Source organism: Pholcus phalangioides, unplaced genomic scaffold (genome assembly GCF_987345545.1).
Source record: "Pholcus phalangioides strain wild (caught in Gottingen) unplaced genomic scaffold, Ppha-v1.0 ptg000042l_1, whole genome shotgun sequence".
Classification (NCBI taxonomy): Eukaryota; Metazoa; Arthropoda; class Arachnida; order Araneae; family Pholcidae; genus Pholcus; species Pholcus phalangioides.
Genome location: NW_028301628.1, coordinates 24,059,164 through 24,081,238, shown reverse-complemented (window position 1 = coordinate 24,081,238; position 22,075 = coordinate 24,059,164). Strand labels below are relative to the sequence as shown.

The following is a 22,075-nucleotide window of genomic DNA, read 5'->3' as shown; positions in this document are numbered from 1 at the left end:
CATCTGTATCAGCGAATGATTTTCCTGGTAAGGAATTGTTGGATTAACTGAAACATGAAATGCAGCTATGTCTGGGCGGAATAGTAGAAGAGATGAAACATTCCGGTCCAACTCATTGAATTTATTTTTGGTTTCCAATAATAGTGTTCAGTGTTTCTTCGACTAGTTTCATGGAGCTTTTGTAAACAGAACCTTGAGACTGTTTGCTAAGTTTGGAGCTGGCAATTTTTGATTCCCTCTTATGACCCTTTCAGTCCCTGGTGACACAAATGTGTTTGGCTTGCTTTTTCTCATTTTAGAATTTTTTCTTTTGACCTCAGGGACATAAGCCCTGACTTGAAGAATTGTTGAATAGTTTTGAGATAGAAATATGGTGAATATGGACTTTGGGGCTTTCGTCAGAAGAAAGTAGTTAAAGTTGAACTCAGGGGCTTTTTTTAATATGGATTCCAGGAGAAAGTGCCTCCGAGAAAGTTACGATTTATTATATAAAATTCAGCAATAAAATTGTGGAACAAATATCGTTTGTGAAGATGAATATACTTTACACCATCTTGTCTAAAAAAATCTGAATTAAGTAAAATATTTTATTCTTCAAAAAAATTTAAAATTCTTATAAAAAGGCATTTATTTTTTAATGCATTTTTGAGCATCAAAAATGCCAAAACATTTCGAAAATTCCGGAGTATGAATGCTTGGATCTAAAAGGGTTAAGACACTATCGTTCGCTACAACAGATCATCCTGTCCTATCCTCATACTCTAGACCAGTCTTTCCCAACCGTTGCACAAAATGTTCTGTAAAATTGCGTCGACGATGTACGTACCACACGTGAAATGTGTGTTTTTGGTTGGATCTAGAAATACTTGCGAGGCTTGTTTCACCTAGGAATGTGTACTTGCGCGTACCCCTTGAACCCTCTTGTACCTACATATTGCACCAAAACAGATGGCCGACTAACTTGCCGTTTTGCACTTTAGTGTTTATTTTTTTTTTATTGCTTTTTTCCCAACATTGATGATTATTTTTCATTGCTCTGGATAGAAATCTCCTTATAACAGCTTGAATCTGTCAAAATATTGATTCACGTAAAGAAAAATCTATCGATAGTTTTGTTAACATTATCTTCACTAGGAACTTCAATGTTCTAGTTTTAATATTTTGAAAAAACATCCTATTCCAAAAAAAAAAAAAAATGCTTCATTGCAATATTTTTTAGCTGGACTAAACATCTTAATAAACTTTTAATAAGGTAATAACGAGCTTTTTTCCCCCCCACATTTTGCCTTTCTTTCTTTTCATTTTTCATTTCTTCATTTTTTTCTTTTAATGTGATAAAAAGTAACTACATCAGCATATGGACATGCACCTATCAGAAACGCTCAGAAATTTCTGGGACTACCTAATACATTTACTTTGACAAATCCAATGCGTAAATACTCCTTAATTGTTAATACGATCAGAGAATTTCCTTCCTCTCATAACAAATTCCACGCGAATAACAGAGGAGAGTGGATAAATGAGATGACCAAATAGCATTCGGTCATCAGATCCGATCAAACGCTGATGTAAATCACTCTTCTTTGCAATTTATAGCACAAACAAAAAGCTTGTTTAACCCAGAGGCCCGCTAAATACGTTAGGACTTTTTTACTACTCCATTGCCCTAATTGCAACGGAGTAACTTTTTTTTTTTCTTCTCATCCTTATTTTTCCGTCTATAGACTCAAATGAGAGCTGAGCCAGGGCTCCGTAAACGCCAGAGAAAAACAAAAATAAATAAATAAATAAAAGCCAACACAAACTATATAGCGAACTAAAGCCGAAAGCATTTTACCGGTGTGCGTGGCAGGCATCAGGCTCGTGGCATTAACAGCCCGATCACGTACCAGCGAGTCAGTTAAACAGCCCGTTTAAGTGGCCATTTTTGTAATGAAGGCCCGGGCTGGGGGATTAACATTTACTGGCTGGCGCAACATCTATCCTTATGGTATGTGTGTAAGTATATATACATTGGGATTATATTGTGTGTAGGCGGGTGAGGTTGTGACTTTACAGAATCGGGCGTCAAAAATCGTCAACTTGGATGCTAGTCACGATTTGATTTTATATTTTATCTAGGCGTAAATTAATTTATTGCTATATCCGAAGTAAATAACATCCTTTTTCCCCTCCATTCTGTAAGGCAAAGATATAAACATGATAATGTTCATAGCCTTTATCATTGTACACGAAGGATTTCATTTCTCCCTTCATGAAAAAAACATTCAATGATTTTTCTATTTATTATCTTTTAATTCGTAAATTCCATTTAACGATGCTTACTTTTTCAAGAAAAACTCATATTGTTATCTCTAATGATCTCATTAAAATACGTTGTTTTTTTTTTTAAATTATTCATTATTATTTTTAAGATTCAATATTTTTTCTTTTCGCAATAATTAGTTATGAAATTATTTCTTGGGTACGTTAATGAATTCAGTATTTGAGTAATTGTTGAAATGAAACATTTAATATGTTAGCAACGTGTGTTATGGGCTTAGAAAATTATAGAATATTCGCGTATTTATAATAAATGCATGTTTCATAAAAATTTGTAACTTTAATGATCTTTAGACGTACATGAAACTATTTTCATTCAGAAGCGGAATAATCCGTTCATTGTAAGTCTGTGATATCATCGAGCTCGAGTAATGAGTATGCGAATAGGCTGAAATTCGCAAATATAAATTAACATCATACATTTCTATTTAAATATAAATTTTACTGGGTCGAGTTTTCGCAAAAATTAAAATATTTAATAGTTTAATCAAACTATTAAAAAAAATAATGCATTTATTAAAGTTAATATTTACATTTTCTCAAAACAATTATCCATGATATAAGTATTACACAGTTTGTAAATTTTTCAATTTTAACTTTATCTTATTTATATGTGATGTTTTTTTCATCAATCTTTCATCACAAATAATTCATTTGCAGTGTTTTGAAGATTTATGAATACCTGAGAGATTAGATACTTTTCTTAACATTTCATTATTTTATTTTTGATTTCATGTAATTCATTTTCCCCCATTAAACAATTATTTCTTAATTCGAAAAATATGTTTTAATTTCTCAAAATTCGTGTTCGGGATTTAATAATTTTTCAAGAGAATTTCATATTTATTTTTTTTAGCGTTTGTGGCTATATTTTGAGTTTCGTATTTTTAGTTAGAACATTTAAAATTAGAAATTTTAAAAATTAAAAAAAACCTGAAAAATAACCAAAATAAAAAACGGTTTGCAGGGTTAGGTGAAGGGAATTTTTTTGACAGAAAAAACTCAAAAAACATCCGATAGGTGGCGCTGGTACAAGCGACTTCGGTGTAAATATGCAAACGAGACGGTTATAAGAACTGTGATCCTAATCCACAATCAGTTCACCGTTGTAAACCATGTATGTGGACCTGCTGCACTCTGCCATCGCTGGATTTGTGACTCGTCTGCAATGTGTTATCCCCTGTGGTGGTGGTGATCATGTGGAACAAACACATCCGCTGTAATAAACGATTTGGAGTCATTCTGTTCGTTATTTGCGTATCTTTTCTGTGACTTGTATACGTCAGCGCTACCTATCAGCTTTTTTTTTTCCAACCGTTTTTTATTTCGGTTATTTTTCCGGTTTTTATGAATTTTTAAAGTTTCTACGCTGACTTTTTCCTACCCTGTATAATTCTTTGCATCACATACAAAAATTTTTTTTTAGCCAAGTGTTTCGTGAGCTCATGGATATACTTCCACATTTACTTTTTTTTCATTTAATATAATTTTTCATTATTAAAAAAATCTATTATTTTAATTTTTTTTAATTTACATTAGCGGTTTCATAATTTTCAAAAAAATTATTTTCTTTAAAATTTATTCAATTCCATGTAGTATAATTTTCCAATCATTTGCATATTGTGTACCCATAAAATAAATTCTAGAAATATCACCGAAACAAAAAAAGTTGGGAATATCTCCAAAGAAAATTCGGAAATATGTATTTCTTATTTGTTTTCAGGATATAGTAGTTCTGATATTTATTTTTTTATGTGTAATGCATGCGCCCCATAAGCCCCAAAAAACACAGTGGCGTAAAGAAAGAAAAAAATTATTATTATTTCTTTTTTCTCTCCAACATGGAAGAGTGAAAAGAGGATCTTGCATCCGAGAGAGAGATTGTTCCGCTATATTCCATCGAAGTGGAATTTCGGAGATAGGGAAATGGGTCGGCCGGGGGGTCTTCTCACAGTATTCTGTATTACATGTGAGATCGAGAAAACGCCCTTTTCATGTTTTGATACCGAAAAGATGGAAAGTCTTACTAGACATACCCACACAAGCTCCCGGAAGCACAGAGAAAGTCCTAAAAAGAAAAAAATTCAATTTCTCTTCCGTCGACAGCACTGTACAGACAGTACTGACTGTATAAAGGAATGGGAAAAATACCAGCGAACCTTGCGTTGCTGTCCCTTGAGGCCAAACTTCCGATTCCTGACAATATTTTGAAAGTTTCTAGACTCCGAGTGCCTTATTTGAAACGGATTTCTCATGATAATATCTGATAATCATGGAAGATATATTTACGTGAATTATTTTGTGTCATATCGATGGCTTTTATTGTAATAATTAGTTTATCGTTCGCATGATCGGTGATTTAACTTTTGTCATTAGATATCGTATTTTGTATTAAAATTATCATTTTTTGGTAAAATTTTTTCTTCTTTTTTCGTAGTAAATTTTAGTATAGTATGCCTCCAGGAATGAGAATGGGGGTAGATACGCCATTCTGCCATCTATTATTACCTAGAGATAAAATTATCTCCTTAACCAATCTCGCATTTTTGCGAATTTTTCTAGTGCACAGTGGCAACGGCTTGGTGGCAAAGATCTGACTTAGACAGAGTGCCAAGAACTCTTGTGAATTCACCTCCGTTTCTCATCAGAAAATAGACGAAATCTTATCTGTTAGCTGGCAGACTATAGTATGATTGAACTCTACCGTGAGAATGAGTGTAGTGTTAGTTTATGTCAAGGCAAGCAAATTTTGCAATGGCATCCAGGGTTCCACACCACTTATTCGGGATATACGTGCATCAACGAGCTTCAGAAGTCGACAAATTTTGGCAACCCTATGCACATTATGAGGAACAATAAGAAAATTTTATACACGGTGTGAGGTGGTGAATAATTTTTTTCTTTCCAGTCACCGGCAATTACGGTGGAACAATATTGCTTGTCCTCCCCCCATTTAGAATTGTGGGGGGGGGGGGCCCACAATTCTAAATGGTATTGTGTGTGCGTGTGTGTGAGGAGAAGGATTCCTTTGAACTCTTAGTGATAGTTTAAAACTATTTTTTCTCCATGTTTAGGCGTCAGTGTTTTGCCGCCCCCCCCCAACTTCAAAATTCGACAATTTTGGTGTTCTTTGTTCCCACCTAAAACTGCCGCCCATGTGCTGCCCCCTCCCCCCCCCCCCTGTTACGGTCCTGGCTTAGATGGCATGATAAAATGAACTAAAATTAATTCAACTAAATAAAATAAAAGTGATTTAATGAACAAACACATTAACAAATGAACCAAATGAATTAAAAGTCATTTGCGACCTTAGGCCATATAATGCAGTCAATGGTTAATCATTGGCATCAATGGTGGGCATGCAAGGTGGTTAAATCTCAGTTAAATCTTTCGAGCTTACGAAAGAAATAACTCTAAAACATGAAAGAAAAGTGTTGCTTCCGATTGATTTTGTGGGCCATGTAATTGCTAGATTATTCCTTCGAGCGTCGAAATGCGTGTTTAAAACATTGATGAAATCCATTTTAAAAACCAGATATTTTTATAATTTGTGTTGAGGTATTCCTGTATCTATACATCAAAGTTAAATATATAATTCGCATTTCCACACCGATACAATTTATTTAACCTGACGATCGATATATTATTTTAATATACTACTTCGCCAAGCACCAACTCTGGCCCTGTCGCTGTATTGCAATTTACTGCCATAAATGAGATGGGTTTGGAAATGAAGACGCTGTCTATTAGTGGTCACCTATATAAATATAAAGCTCGTTAGAGAAAATATCTATATCTTTAATCGGGTTCGAACCTGGGACCGCGAAAACAACATTCAATGTGGTAGACGAGCATCTTACCACCACGCCACTCGGGCTATTTTAATGCACCGGCACATTTTTTGAATCGCTTCGTGAACCAGGTAAAATTTTCGAATGGGCTAAATTGACCCACGTGTTGGAGTTGGTGAACTCCCCTGCATCATGTATATCGAGGGTACACGTGCCTCCATGTTATATCGATGTAATTTACTGTTAAAAGAAAATTTTTAAAAAACGTTGTCAATTTGAAGAATTTAAACTGGTTTCTGTTTTATATATTTTCATACTTTCTTTCCACAAGAATATATATCAATGAAATCGAAGTATTACCACAAATGGTAATTAATCAAAGAGAAAATATTAGTGCGTCAAATCTAGGTTAATGACTCTACTCCACATTCTAGATTTTCGAGCATGTCATCATCTCGAACCACACCTCCTTATTACTCCATTACCGATGATGAGCCGGAAAGGATAACCTATACACATAGACACACATAAAAACCACACACACACAAATGATACTCTTGGTTATGGACAAATAAGAAAAAAATGTACATTAACAGCTGATGGATCAGACGCCGGGGAGTTGTGACGTAACCTCAAGGAAGATGAAGTTGTGTAGAAACAAAAAAAAAAAAAAGATAAAAGAGGAGAAAACAAAAAAAGATAAGAAAAATATCAAGAGGGGAAAAAAACCGGAAAAGAGGGAAAAAATCGGAAAAATCCACTCGGAAAAGAGAAAAAGTACATTGAGTGAAGTTGTTTTCTCTGTTATATGGCTGCTTGAAAGAGAACAATGTATGGTAAAAGAAAATATATAAGAAGTATTTCTTCTTCTAGTTAGAATAATATGACTTCTCTTGTCATTTAGATAAATCTGTTTTTCTTCCATTGCTACAACTTTCTTCCATTTTGAGTTAGAACTCTAATGCCCGTATGTATCATTCCGCCACAAGACCATATATCGATATTACTGAATCATTCATTCATACTTTTGTATATCGATATTATCATTTACATTTCGTCATTGATTTCACATTCTCGAATTTTCAGAAAATTCTCCTCTTTATTATGCTTTAAATTTTGATATATACGACCATTATAAGGAGAGTATTAACATGAAATGTTTTCAAAATATTATAGCCAAGTGGTCATAAATTTTCAAGTAGACGTATATGTTTTCTCTAAGTAGAGTTTGCGTCAAAATTATAGTTTTTGTATGTATCACTAACGTGAAATAAAATAATTCCATATCAATCTTTTGTAAGAATGTACAGTTGTGCCGAGTATTCTCAATGACTTTGTATCGATCTATGTGTTAAAGCAAATGGAACTATATATCAATTTATTTCTTTTCGGTTAGCAAGGCATATTTCATCCAGAATTAATATTACGGGCCGTATAAAGTCTGGTTTCTTCTTCGAGGAACATTCAAATGCTGAAAAATCTCTTTGAGGGTCGTATAAAAGCTGTATTAATTCACCAAGAGTAGTAAAAGGGGATGAATGATTGCTTTAGGGGTCCGATAAAAGCTGAATTAATGCTTCGAACGTTGAATTCCAGATTAATTTATCAAGAGCTAAACTTAAGCTGGAAAAATTTATCGAAAGTTTAACTTCAGCTGAATAAATTTTGTGAGAGTTGAACAAATTCATCGATAGTTGAGTTGGTGCTAAATTAGTTTTGTCTGAAGCTGAACTTGATCAGAATTGATTTATTGAGAGTTGAACTCGAGCCGAATTCATTTAGCGGGAGCTCAACTTGAGCTGAATTAACTTAGTGAGAGCTGAGCTTGACCTTAATTAATTTATCGGGAGAGGAATTATTTTATCGAGAGTTTAATGTAAGCTGAAATATTATACCGAGAGCTGAACTGGAACTGAATTAATATGGCGAGAGCTGAATAAATTTATCTAAAGCTGAACTTGTGTTGAATTAATTTATTGAGAGTTGAACTTGATCTGGATTAATTTTATCAGGACATCTTATATACTCCGTGTAAGACATAATATAACATCCATTCTCTCTCTTCGAAAGCAAAAGAAAAAAGCTGAATTACTGCTTCGAGAGTTACTGCTTCGAAAAAAATCTGAATTTCTTCTCTGAAGATCTCAAGTATTAAATAACTTCGAGGGACGTATGAAAGCTGAGAACTGAATCAATTCATCGTGTGTCAAGCAAAAACGAAATAACTCAATGGGAGTATAATATTATCAATCAAGGAAGTACTTAATACTTAGTACTCAATGGAAGTACTTAATACATAGTCCTCAATGGAAGTACTGAATATTACTGTTACCTATGCTGTCTTAAGTATTAGAAACACAGTATGCGTAGTAACCTCCTCGACAGTCGTATGAAAGCTGATAATCTCCATCGATAGCCGTATAAAAATTTGAATTGCTTCGTCACAAAAGCCGTATAAAAACTAAATTACTTCTTCAAGGGTTAAATTTAAAGAAAGAACAATACCAATAGAATGAATGAATTAAAATCGCTACGTGGCCCTTATAAGATTCGCCTGGTAACTGGAGTTTGTCCACCCTATCCCTCCTAATAATTTACTATAAATTATTTTGTCAGTGTATAGCAAAGAGGAGAACACGTTATCGTTTTTCTTTAATGTAAAACACTGACTATAGAAAAATTACTTTCTGAGAAAAAGTTAAAATTTTATTGCATATTGTTTACACATCCATATTGTTTTGAGTAGTTTCCAGCATCTCTAGAAATTTACTTTCGGGAATTTCACACACTAATGCATTTCTAGAGATTGACATTCGCCACCATTCTGGGAGCGAGAACACCGAAATCAACGCCTACGTAGGGTATATTTGTGAGAGAGAGAGATGGCTTTCTTATGGGAAAAACTCGCAATTCCATCGAGTTTTTTCGCAGAGACTTATGTTTTCGAGTCGATATCCCAAGCGTGATTTTCTTGAGAGAGATTCTCGGATGCGGAAAGTTTTCTCAGTGCAACGTGTTTTTATGTGTGGGAGAGAAAGATATTGACAGTGGTATATTTTCGTGTCACTCTACTCGATATGTCACCTCAGACAAAACACCTACGTGGAAACCTCCCTACAGACTGTGCATATTTCGGCTTCGAAAACAGCTAGGGTGACTGAAACTCAACTAAATTTGAATCTAGAGATGGGACGAATATATTCGCCTGCTATTCGGTATTCAACCCATTCGGCTCTTTTGCCAAATATTCGGTTCGGCCGAATAATGATTTGGTATACTTCCGAATATCTGTGTAAATCTAAGCACAACAAACCGATTTAAAATATATACAGGGTGATTCAAACTCAACATACAAACTTTTAGGGGAGATAGAAAACGCAAAACAGAATCACATAGGAATGTATGACCGGAAGCCCCAACCTGATCAGCTGGAGGATAAACGAAGATGCAGAAATGAGAAGCCAATAATGGGTGGAAAACACTCTTTATTTAGCGATACTTTACACGAGTACAGTAACCATACATGTTAAGTTCTTACCATCCACAATTATGCACAAAAAAGAAAAAAAAGTGATACATTCCTATGTGATTCTGTGTATTTTTTGTGTTTTCTACCTCTCCTAAAAGTTTGTAAGTTGAGTTTTGAATCACTCCGCGTGTATATATACAGTATATATAAGTTTGGATAATTAATTAATTAAAAGAATTTCCTTTTTTCTTTGCTGTTGGGTTAAATTTTTTAAATCCTTCTGAAGAAAAACAACCCCCTATCCCTATCTTGCTAAATTCAACTCGCTTTGCGTGATTTCGTCCCCTACACTACTGTTTTGCCCATAGATTCTTACTCTGTGGTTTTGCCCAATCAGTTAATAACATAAAGCGAAGGACGCCTGTATACCCCTTTCTGTGAAACAAAGTTATGCCAAGGTGAATTTGTAGAATAGGAAAAATCTGAAACTAAGAATATATATACAATCCAATTGAGCATGAATTACACAAGTTCACAAACTGAAGGATGTACCGATGTAGAGATGGTATTGAGCTATACTGAAAGAGGCAAAACGGGGCAAAAAACATCTAAAGAGGAAAAATAAGGAAATAAGTCAGTAAATTTCATGATGCATCACTAGTTGAGAGTAAATAATGATTTACCATTTTTTTAAAGACGTAAAATTCTAACAAGTGTTGAAAAAAAATATATTCTGTAAGCAATATATTAAAATACAATACTACACCATCGTTAAATTTGATTGTCAGTATCGTGACGACAAAAATCTTTTCAATTACCAGTTTTCTTTAATATTAAAATAATAAATTGCATGATTAAAATTCAATATTAGTCATTTGAAATCACCCCAATAATTTTATTTTCAATTAAATGTATCAATTTTATTTAAAATTGCGATGAATTTTAAGAAAATTCATGTTCTGCCGCCGATTATTCGGCCAAATCACTATCCGTCCCATCCCTATTGGAAAGTAAATCATGCATATTTGTAAATACAATATCTTAAAATATCATCAGTAATCAAATATACCAACTCCTCATATTTAACCCTTAAATGCATAGCTTTGCACATGTGAAAAGGGCTCTTTAAACACTCATTACTGCAGTCACTTTGAAGATAAAAATTCAGAATTACCTCTGTGTACATAAAGTGAGGCCATATTCTTTCCATTTTATATTTTTAATTTGCTTGTAGATGCCCCAATTAAAGGAAACACCTCTTTGTTGCAGAGCATGTGTTGCTGCGATTTCACAAATTTGTTAAAATGCTTTATTTTTTTTTGAATTTTTTTCTTTCTTTCCTCACCTTCAAGTTTGCAATCAGAATTTTTTTCTTACTATAGTTCGAATCACAAAAAGGTGGTAATCATTTGGAAAGTAATATTACTTCAATATTTTTATTAAATTTTACAATTTAATTAATTTTTAAATACAATTTTATGTGCGTTTTTCTTGACACTCTGTACATCCACTTTAAGGCCCTGTATAAGCAGTTCAATTCGAAGTATTTTAAAATTATTTTCAAGGCTTTCCGTACGTGTCAGTATAGGTCAAGACTAGTTCTTAAAACACTAAAAAATTTGTTAATGAATGTCATTTTTTGTCCTTAACAAAGGATTAAGGGAAAAAAAAAGGTCTCGACTCTGGCGAGACTTTTTAACGGGGAGATCGGCTCGCATTCGCCCCTCGAACTTGGGAACCACATTTGGGTCATTATACCAAGCATATGATAATCTTAGGATTCCGATTTACAAAAATTCAAGTTTTTTACCTTGGTGTTTAGTGTCTTGATTCAAACACATAAAAATATTGTTTTAAAAACTCTGAAAGTAAAGCTAAAATTTCTTTGTCTTTCGTGGCGCAAATTTTCGCCACTGTAAACATTTCTCATTCTCCTCCCCACCTACGAGTTTGAAAATGTCTTTGGGACTTACAAGGCGTTACTGGGGAAAAAGACCGTCACGATAAATTGCGATTTAGCTAGAAATTCAAATTTTTCATTCATTATACCAAATACAGAACATTCTATGATTTGAAGGTACAAGAAATTTTGAAAATTTTAAATATTCTTCTACTGTTTTGGTGTCATCGTTGCACATAAAAAAAAATATTATTTTAAAACTCCATAGAAAAAAAGCAAACTTGGCGTCAATTTCTGTCACTATAAACTCCCTCATTTTCCTTTTTAATTTGGAAATTTCTTTGCCTTTCTTTTTACTTCTCTCCGCCATAATGTCTTCAACGAATGATGGTTGAAAGAAGAAAGGAACTTATCTCCACTTTATATGCTAATTTCTTGCCTTGTTAACCACTGAGTTACCTTTCTTTGCTTAAGCGAGTTCAAGATTCCAATTTCTTTCGAATTTTTTTCCCCTCTCTTTACCTCTTCCATTTCCCTTAATTTTATCCTCCTCCTCAACTGAAATAGTTTCGTTACTCATTTGCTTAATTAATATCAAATCTTTTGAAGAGACAAGGAATTTCTAACGGAAAGTGGAAAGACTTGTAAGTTAAGTCTTATAAAAAAAAAAGTAAGATATTCCTGGGTAAAATCTTTAATTTTTTTTTTTTGTTAGAATTTTCAAAGAAGAAAACTTGGAATTTTCATCTGCGAATTTCTGAAATTTTTTACTTTATTTTTCAACGAAATTCTCTTGAAATCGAAAAGAATTTTTCTTTCAAAAGTCCGTTTTCTCTACTTATGCTATTGGTGATAGACTGGTAAAAATAGAAAGTTTTCTGCCGAGTGGATGAACACGAGGTTTGTTGCTAAAGTATGTGCTTGAAGTGGAAAAAATAAAGTATTTTATATATATATATATTTTTATATAGTATATACATGTAAGAGTATCTTCTTAGGAGTGGAACTTTTTCTAAAGTCTTCTAGTTGTTACATATAAGGGTAGAAGTTTCTTTCTTTCCGCTCATAGTATTTCTTCATCACTTTGTTTCTTGTGGATTTTTCGTTACTGATCTCTTTTCAGTGTTTTTTGCTTAGTTGTTTCTGTTCTCTGTGATTGGATGGAAGCTTTTCTTCTAGAAAGATTCCTTTTCTTTTACCTTTGTCCACATACTATTTGATCACGTGAACATAAGGTAACTCGGACAAAAGTCACGTTGGCCGCCGGCTACAACCATTTTTTTTTGGGACAAATACTACAACACTCTATGGACAAAATTTCTGTTCTGTATTTGTTATTTTTTTTATCAGGTACGTGATCATATCGAGCTGTTCACATCATTTTTTTTCCTTTTGTTTTTAGAAACAAACATGGGAATAAAAATTATTGCACGTATTGAACGTATATTAATTCGAAGAACGATATGATGTAGCATTATAATGGAACCCCGATATGATGATACTCTATGGACCATGGGAAAACATCGTTGTAGAGAGGTTATCGTTACATCGAGAGGTAGTAGTAGAGGGACATTATCATCAGTTCCCACCAAATTTATTCAATTTCTGTCACCTTCTGAGTTGGCGTTGTTACACCATAAAAGAAGTTTGTAATTATTTATTGGCAACCAAAAATATTATAATTGAACTGTTGATTAATGAAATATGGGTATTGGTTCCACACTTATAGTGGTTTGTTGCATAGCATAAAGCCCTAGTACTACACAGAATGTAGTTTCATAGCAACTTCTTTATCACTTTCAGACGGTAAGTATAATAAATCAGCTTATATAACGTTTCCCGAAAAACTCTCATGAGAAAACGTAAATAGTGTTTATTAAGCCATTTTGAAAAAAAAAGAAAAAAATGAGGTGAGGAATGTAAATATAGTGAAGGTGAGTTTGAGCGAATTACAAAAAAAAATGTTGAGGTGACTTAAAAATCTATAAAAAAAAATGTTGTCAAGGGATTTATCGTTATATCGCGTATCGTTGTAGGAAAGTTTCATTGTATAGTGATTGCTATTATTTTTGTTGTATGAAATATATGTGATTTGTTTTTAATTGCGAACGTGTTTATTTATTATAGCTGTGGATGGTCGCTGGACCAGCTGGTCATCTTGGTCAGCGTGCAGTCCGGACTGTAAGCATCACAGACGCAGGACATGCACGAATCCAAGCCCTTCGAACGGCGGTCGTTACTGCCCTGGAAAGGATCTCGCTACTTCCAACTGCACAGGAGGAATGTGCCGAAGTGAGTGATAATCAATCATTGAGTATTTTGATGGAAATTACGTCCAGAGTTTCCGCTGACATTTTATTACTTTTATTAATTGAAAGATACTTAGCCAAATGGGAGAAAAATCTGCATTGTGACTTCGGCTAATTTAACGACCATCCAGTGTATATTTCAAAGAATGAAGGGCTCGCGCGCAACCAGATTGTGGGGCTTTATGTTGCCTTAATTTTTCTTCCGTTGGGCCACGAAGAAGTAGGCTCCAGAAAATTCCTCAAAGCATCTCCAAAATTTGCCCTTAGAGATAATTGTCCTGGACCGACGATCATTTTCAGAAAATGGTTATAAATATCGAAAAACAAAAATGATTAATTCTAGAATTAATGAAAGAAATAATTTTAGATAGAAATATAATAAATGATAGAAATAATTTCAGATAGAAATATAATAAATGATAGAAATAATTTCAGATAGAAATATAATAAATGATAGAAATATAATAAATGATAGAAATATAATAAATGATAGAAATATAATAAATGATAAAAAATAATTTCAGATAGAAATATAATAAATGATAAAAATAATTTCAGATAGAAATATAATAAATGATAGAAATAATTGCAGACCAAAAATTAATGAAAATTGAGAATACTGCAAGAAATAATTCTTCAATTTTTGAAACAATTTCAGAATTAGTGAGAAAAATAACTTAAAATATAACTAATCAATGAGAGAAATAATTTCGTAATTTTTGATAGCAATTATTTCACAATCAATAAAAGAGCAATTGCAGAACTATTGAAGGAAATGATCGCAAAATATATATTGAGAAGGAAAATAATTTTAAGAATTATCGAAATAAATAATTAAATAATCATTTAGTCGTTTCAGATTAAAATGAATCTCAGAATTAACTAATTAAATCAGTAATTAATTATAAATCTTATTAGAATTAGTGAAAAAATATTTAAGGACTAATCGAAATATTGACAATTAATAAAATAAATAATTTCAGAATAAATGAAAGCCTCCAATTATCTCTGTCTCTGTTTAAATCAGGGCCCCATTGGTCCACTTCTATTAAGATACCACTAAATTACATGAGTTTGTGGCCCGCGCGCTTCGTGGGAAGTTTCAATTTGGCCCACAGTGCCTGAAAAGTTGAAGACCCCTGCTTTAGACGATTAATAAAATTGTCGAACATTGACCAAGTACTTTCAGAATGACTGCCATTGATTCCGGTGACACATCATACAGTGAAAGCTCGTTGTTAAATGCAAAAAGCGCGATGACCATGTAAAGTCTAAAATATAGCACTTTAAAGGGACTTTTATGAAAAATTTGTTTTATTTTAATCTTTATTATTACTCTCTCTCTCTCTACTTGGAATTTACTCGATGAAATTTTTTCTTTCCTGTTTAAGAATTTAATTCTGTCTTCTTTTTTTTTTTTCAACTGGCATTACGGCTAGTTTTATGGCAGTACTCACTGTGCAAATGGCACGACCTATTCCGTACTTCCTTCCATGAACTACACCAGATTAGTTCGTGGACCTATAAATTCTGTTTTCTGTCTCGTCCAAGAGTTCACACCGCTTTTATGTTCCCATTTCCAAGTGGCTCCACAAACTGCTTCCCTATGAATTCAGTGGCTCGTATTCGGCAACACGAATCCTTGCTTTTACACGCACTCTCGTCTAGTTTCCTCGAGTCGTACTAAATTACTGATCTGAGTTGTAGCTTAAAGCTCATTTGCTTTTCCCCTCTCAACGTTATAATTACCCGTGAAACATTTCCAACATTTATTTTGGAGATAAATTCTAGAAAATTTTGTAAATGCCACACATTTCCTGTTTCTTTTTTTTACTGTTTCGTTCTTTAATTTTCTGTATCAAGGGACGAAAATTTCAATTTCAAAAATTTGAATGGAAATATTATTGAAATCCAGGAAAATTCGAAAATGTTTAGGGAATATTCTGACGAAAATTTTTATTTAAAATATTAAATATGGTATTTAGAGAGGAAATTTTGAGAAGACATTTTTTATTTCAATTTTGGGAGTTTTACTTACATTTAGGTGATTTTTAATTTTGAGTTTTGATTTTTTTTTTTTTTAAATTAGTAGCATTCTACTTTATTTATTTATTTAATTTGTGGAATTATACTTTACATACATACATACATATATATACATATATATGATTTTTAATATATTTATTATTTTTATTAAAATTTTAAAATTTATTATTTTTATTAAAATTTTAAAATTTATTATTTTTATTAAAATTTTAAAATTTATTATTTTTATTAAAATTTTAAAATTTATTATTTTTATTAAAATTTTAAAATTTATTATTTTTATTAAAATTTTAAAATTTATTATTTTTATTAAAATTTTAAAATTTATTATATATATATATATTTATTTATTTAACTTACAATTTATGTTTGCCAAAGAATTTATTTTCGTTTTGTACTTTTTATTATATATTTTTTAATATTTTTCAGCTTTTTTTTAATTGTTAGTTTTATATTTTGTTTTAATTGCTATTAAATTTTGAGGATTATTTATATTTTTTAAATGTAATAATTAATCTCACAATTAAACTTTTTCATTTCTTTTTATTTCTGGAATTGAGTTTTTTCAATTTAATTTGTAATTTTGAGTGGTTTTTTTCCCTTCAAATGTTTTTTTTTATTTGGATTTTTCTTGTACTTTTCGTTTTGTTTATATTTTCCGCTTTTTATTTCTAATTTTTGTGGGTTTTTTTTGATAATTTCTTTATTTTCCCCTGTAATGTTTTTCCCTCCTTAACATCTAAGTAACTCCATTCTGTTTTTATCGTTAAAGATTCGATTTTTACTTAAATATTTTTGTCTTTTTACACTAAATTCTATTCCATTTCCATCAGAAACTTCATTTTCCAATTTTCTTTATCATTAAAATGTCCATGGTGCATGGACATAACATACACAAAATATGCTTCTAAAAATTTCTATTATCTAATCTAAAGTAAAAAGAAAATATCATGCCAAAAAAAGACCTTCATTTAATGAAATCAAAAACCAAAAAATTGAGAAAATCAAGAGAAAAAAAAACTTCATTCAATTCAGTCTTTTAATCGTTCAGTAGCTTTTGGAAAAACAAGATTACTTCACTTTTTCCGACCAGGATGACGACATAACAAACATCAAATTCCGAAAAGCTGTCATTTTCCACAAAGTTGCATTATTTGCTTTTATATATATTTTTTCATCCATTGAACGAGAAAATGAAACAAGACTAAAGGCAATTCCGTTGCAATTTTCCGGCTGCTCGGCTTTTCTCCTAAAAACGCATCGTGACATGTTTGACAAATTGAAGCGTTGACACAAACAATCACCGCAAGGCAAAGGAAAAAAAAAATTCTGGGTAGATTTTCCAGGTCTCTCCCGTTTTTTCTCCCCTAGAGGAAAGTAAGATTCTTTTCCGACTTCAAGAAAGCGAAAGTTGTCCTGGAAGGGACAAGAGAGCCATATCTATACAAGCCACAATTCGATAACCGAAAATTTCGAAAGAAATGTTAAAGGGGGTCATTGGAAATGTCGGTATGTACGTACATATATAACGCGTTGTCAATGATGTGTCCGGGATGAGGATGTTTTATCCGCATAACTGCTGTCAGCGTTCCTGACGCGGATATAAGTTGACAAACACTTCCAATATCCGTCAGCTGTTTCAGATGTTGTCCACCATAACCATGTTTTTTTTTCCCCACTGGCATCGTCCCGGAATCAATCTTTACTTTCTATAGATTTGATGGAGCGGAAACGGGAAAAAATCTTTTCCTGGAATATAATAACAGAAAAATAAAAAAATCGTTGTTTTTTGGGCTGCAAGTCAGAAATTGGGATGGAAAAAATATATATATATTATTTGGTTCTATTCTCTTATGAGATCAATATTTCTGGAAAATTTCACTTAAAAATTGTTGAATACATGATGGAAGTTAGGCGAATACCATAAGTAATATCTTAATTTCCTAGATTTAAAAAGGTGGTTTCTTATATAGTTTATTTTTTTCCCGTTCTTTTTTCCGAAGTTCTTGAGAGAGTCATTCTGAGTAGCGACGAGGCCAAAAGAGTGTTATCAATCGTAGATTTAACTTGCTTTGCTAATACGATTTTGTTTTCTGAACAAACAATCCGCCCCGCTTAATCGGAAAACGGTTAAACGGATGAGAGCTTCCGACACCAAAATTTCTTCCAGAGACCGTAAAGTTACCCGCTTAATATGATACTGTAATTTCAACGACTTTTCCCCGCTTCATCGAATATTTCACTTGCCACATTAGTTATTAATTAACTACTATGTATACATATATAATGCTTTTACTGAATAAAACATTTGAAATTAATGTAATATGTTACTAAGTTAACATAAATGCATTTGAGAGTAGATACTGGCCTACAAACATTCAAGTTCTCTTCAAGACGTAAATTTACTTATTTTATCCTTGTTGTTGCCAATAGAGGGCGCTTTAATAATAAAAAGTAAAAAATCTTAGTTATATGAGTCAGCCATTGTTATTAAAAGTAATTTTCATTTCATTTTTGATTTCTGATTTACCCGAGAAGCTTTATTAATATATTGATCCTTTATCAGTTTTAAATATACAAACTATACTAACGTTGTAAAATGGCAATTGAATTGTTCCGGCGTAATCGGATGCCCCGATTAATGGAATATTCTGTGCTGGGATCGTTGATATCCGATTAAGCGAGGCCAACTGTGCTACTGGAGAAAATATATATATATATATAATGAGTGTTTTTATATTATATATCGTGTATTTAAATGAAAAATATCAAAATAATGACACATGTATGATTATTATTCGAAATATAAGCAATAATGTGAAGTTAATAAAACTTTTTTAGGACCTCATTTACGCGTGTAGAGAAATGCATAATACTATTCTACATTAAACTTATTAAAAGGAAAATTAAAATTTTTGAAATCTTTAGTTCAGGAATTACGATCCTACAGGATGCGATAAATACGGGGCATCACTAAATTTAGTCAAAAAATGAAATTTATTGCCTTAAATGTCATTTTCTAATTTCTTCACAGTGAGGGAAATGAGAGACTGCTAAAAATCCCAGTAAAAAAAATGTAATTCATGGCAAAAAAGTATTTAAAAAAAACGGATGACCATATTTCATTGAGAAAAATATTGGGATCTTAAGTATGGTATAATACGGTATACCGCCAATTCTCATCAAAAGCGTTGCCAGAAGTAGGCACAATCTGCAATTGTTATTGAAATTGCTAAAAAACTGCGAAGAAAAACTTTGAACCCGAAAAATACGTGAGATGGAATATTTTTTGTCATAACTATCATCATAATTTAATTTATATATTATGGAAACGCTGTGTATTCACGGCCATAGTAAACATTACAAATCAAATATTTATCGTATTAAAAAAATCGGAACAACCAAAATCAAAGGAATGTCACGTAATATGGGATACAAGAGTTCCGTCAAGTGCTTTCAGACATTATACTGATCCTTGGGTTCAGAAAGGTTTTGAAACGCTGTTTTGAATTTCAGCGTCCCAAGTCCTAAAACACAACAACTTACCTATGATATGTGCAAATACATGATTCTTCTAGGGAAATCTTTTCCTCAAATTTTTATTTTTCTAGATATGCATTTCAGTGGTCTTTTACAAAGATAATCACGGTAATTAAATCTTATCTAATCTCAACCTGTGAGGTTCAGAAAAAAATGAATAGAAAAAAATCAAGCCCTAAAATATTACAAAACAAATTCGAGTCGTAAGAAGAAATTAAGGTAATATTTGTAGAAACTAGTGATCAGTGAATTTGAGAGTATTTCATATGTATTACGCCTATTTATTTCGAAATTAATTCATAGATTCATTTCAAGAACCCAGTCTGTCAATCAATGTTCATAAGTAGGTGGGGGCAATTGATAACGTTGAAAATTTTCGGTAATTTGTTTCTAGAAAAGAGATAGAGACGATGTTCGCGCGATAGTGAGATGAGAAAATGAGAGAAACGAAAATGAGGCGTTTGTGGTTATGACCGTTCAATTTTGGGCGAGGGTGATGATGATTATTATTATTATTAGAACTGGAACTGATAGGTGTAATAACAATCACCCGTTTAGGCTGTAATAGCAGGCTGTCATTGTTACGAGCCAAAGTACCTCTTCCACATCCTCTGTTATTAGCAAATGTAGTTCCTGTCGGATGTCAATATTTTAGGTCGGCTTTCCGTGATAACGTTTGTCGATAAATTGCTTACGGCGATGTCCTCTGCATTCCAATGCGTCTGTCAGGAATCTTCTCTCGCTCCGTCTTGCCGATATCTCGAATTTAAACAGGATAGTCCGTCCTATTTAAACGATTCCAATTTGATTGGTTCTCGTATTTATCCCCTCAAATATTTTCATCTGCCTTCGAATATCTTCTCATAAAAATATTATTAATTTACATCTCAAGTTTCGATTACGCTCGAAATTTAATTATTTTATTCTAAAATATTATCATACGGAAATATTTGATAATGCTATATTGATAATTACCATTCATCAATACGGAAGAGAAAAATTGAAAAATCGCATCATCGTAGTTCGCAATTATATAGCTGAAATCACAGTCGAGTCCTGTTACCTGACATCATATTGAATATAAATGATCCTATTTATTTCGTAGGGGGATAGACATTATAAGATAAGAACCAGGACCACAACTAGGGGTTGCGGGGGGGGGAACAGACGGATCTCGTGCCCCGGGCCCGAGGGGGGAGCAAATTTCATTCTGGAACCTCTTCAACATTAAGGGGGGTCGTCAAAATGCGCGCTTGCCCCAGTTGACCAAGCATCTAGTTGCGGCCCTGAGAAGAACATTAGGCGAGTCTTTTTTCTTTTCGTGAGATTGTTTAACTTTTATATAGTCATTGAACTTGTCAATGTAATCGGATTTGGTTGGGTATCTAGAAACATGTATATCACCAGGTGGTGCAGCTGTAAGATAATCGTCCACTACTATAAATGTCAGGTCCATGGGTTCGATCCGGGCGAACAACACAGACAAGTTCTTTCACTACCAATCTTGAGGGCACCCCCGATAGATGGCACTCTAATTTCCGACCCAACTGAAGCAGAAAAATTGCTGTACGACCGATTATTATTCGACTCAAAAAATCGGAGAAAAGTTGGGAAAGGACAACATAAATGAGAGAAAGGAACGTTGTCCGTTAGTATTTTTCTGTTCTCTCTTCCATGACATTTCTCAGATTTTTGAATTCAAATATCTCAGCGAATATTGCACTTAGAAACAGGGAATTTTCACTCCTAGCCTCAGGAAATACAGGGCTTTTTCTAATACACTTTTCTAATTGAAAGTTAGATAAGGAGACCATATATAAAGATTTAGATTCTTTATTTTATGACACACTGTTTCCACTCCTTTTCACCTAAAATTTATTATTTTTATTTTTTTTTATACAAAAATTGCCACGTTTTTAACACAAGTAAATTCAATTGGTCATAAATTATTTGTCTTAAAAACGTGGCAATTTTTGTATAAATTAAAACCAGGCTAAGTTTCTAATTTTTTGTGATAATAAAATTTATTTATTTACGTCTAAACAGGCAAATATTGCCCAATTACAGAGATGGACAAGAGAAGGAAAGTACAAAAACACAAATGCAACAAACTGCAAAAAAAAAAAAAAAAAAAAAACCGAGTGGAACAATAGAAACACATTCGGAAAAGCATAATGACATGAATATTCAATACTCACACATAACTTTTAAGAAATTATCCTATAGTTGAATTGAACATATCGAGTTTCACATCGCACTGATTATATATAATGCACATCTCAAAAATAGGGGACCGTCGTAATATAGAAGGGGTTATATTCTATTATAGTTCTATTATAGAAGGTTATATGCATTCCTCAACAAATTTTAGTGATGAGTGTAGCGTACCCCAGTGGAAACTGCTGGCCATCCCCCGCTACTGAACTCAAGCGCCAATTCAGTATCCAACCGCTTTCTACCCGTAGACATATCTCTATTTATCTTCCTTCCAAAATCCTTCACGGCCTTTTTCATATCGAACTCACAATTTTCTAACTCTATCTTCACACTTTTCCCCAATAGAGTTAATCATTCCCAAAAATTGAAACCCATCTTTGCATCCACAGATGGTTTCAAATTTAGTTTCTTTCCTCAAGTAATAACCGATTGGAACAATCTCCCATCAAACATTATTGATTGTTCAATTTCCGATTTCTCT

The 22,075-nt window shown here is 32.6% G+C and overlaps 1 protein-coding gene across 4 annotated transcripts in view; it reads left to right on the top strand.

Annotated features, from left to right (window-relative positions):
• The window catches only part of unc-5 (netrin receptor unc-5), a 304,266-nt gene that overhangs the window by 178,409 nt on the left and 103,782 nt on the right, over nucleotides 1–22,075 (top strand). For all 4 annotated transcript variants that reach the window (XM_089254776.1, XM_089254778.1, XM_089254775.1 and 1 more), the window contains one exon: nucleotides 13,610–13,774. In XM_089254776.1, coding sequence (XP_089110902.1) covers nucleotides 13,610–13,774 — 165 coding nt within the window. The remainder of the gene's footprint in view (nucleotides 1–13,609; nucleotides 13,775–22,075) is intronic.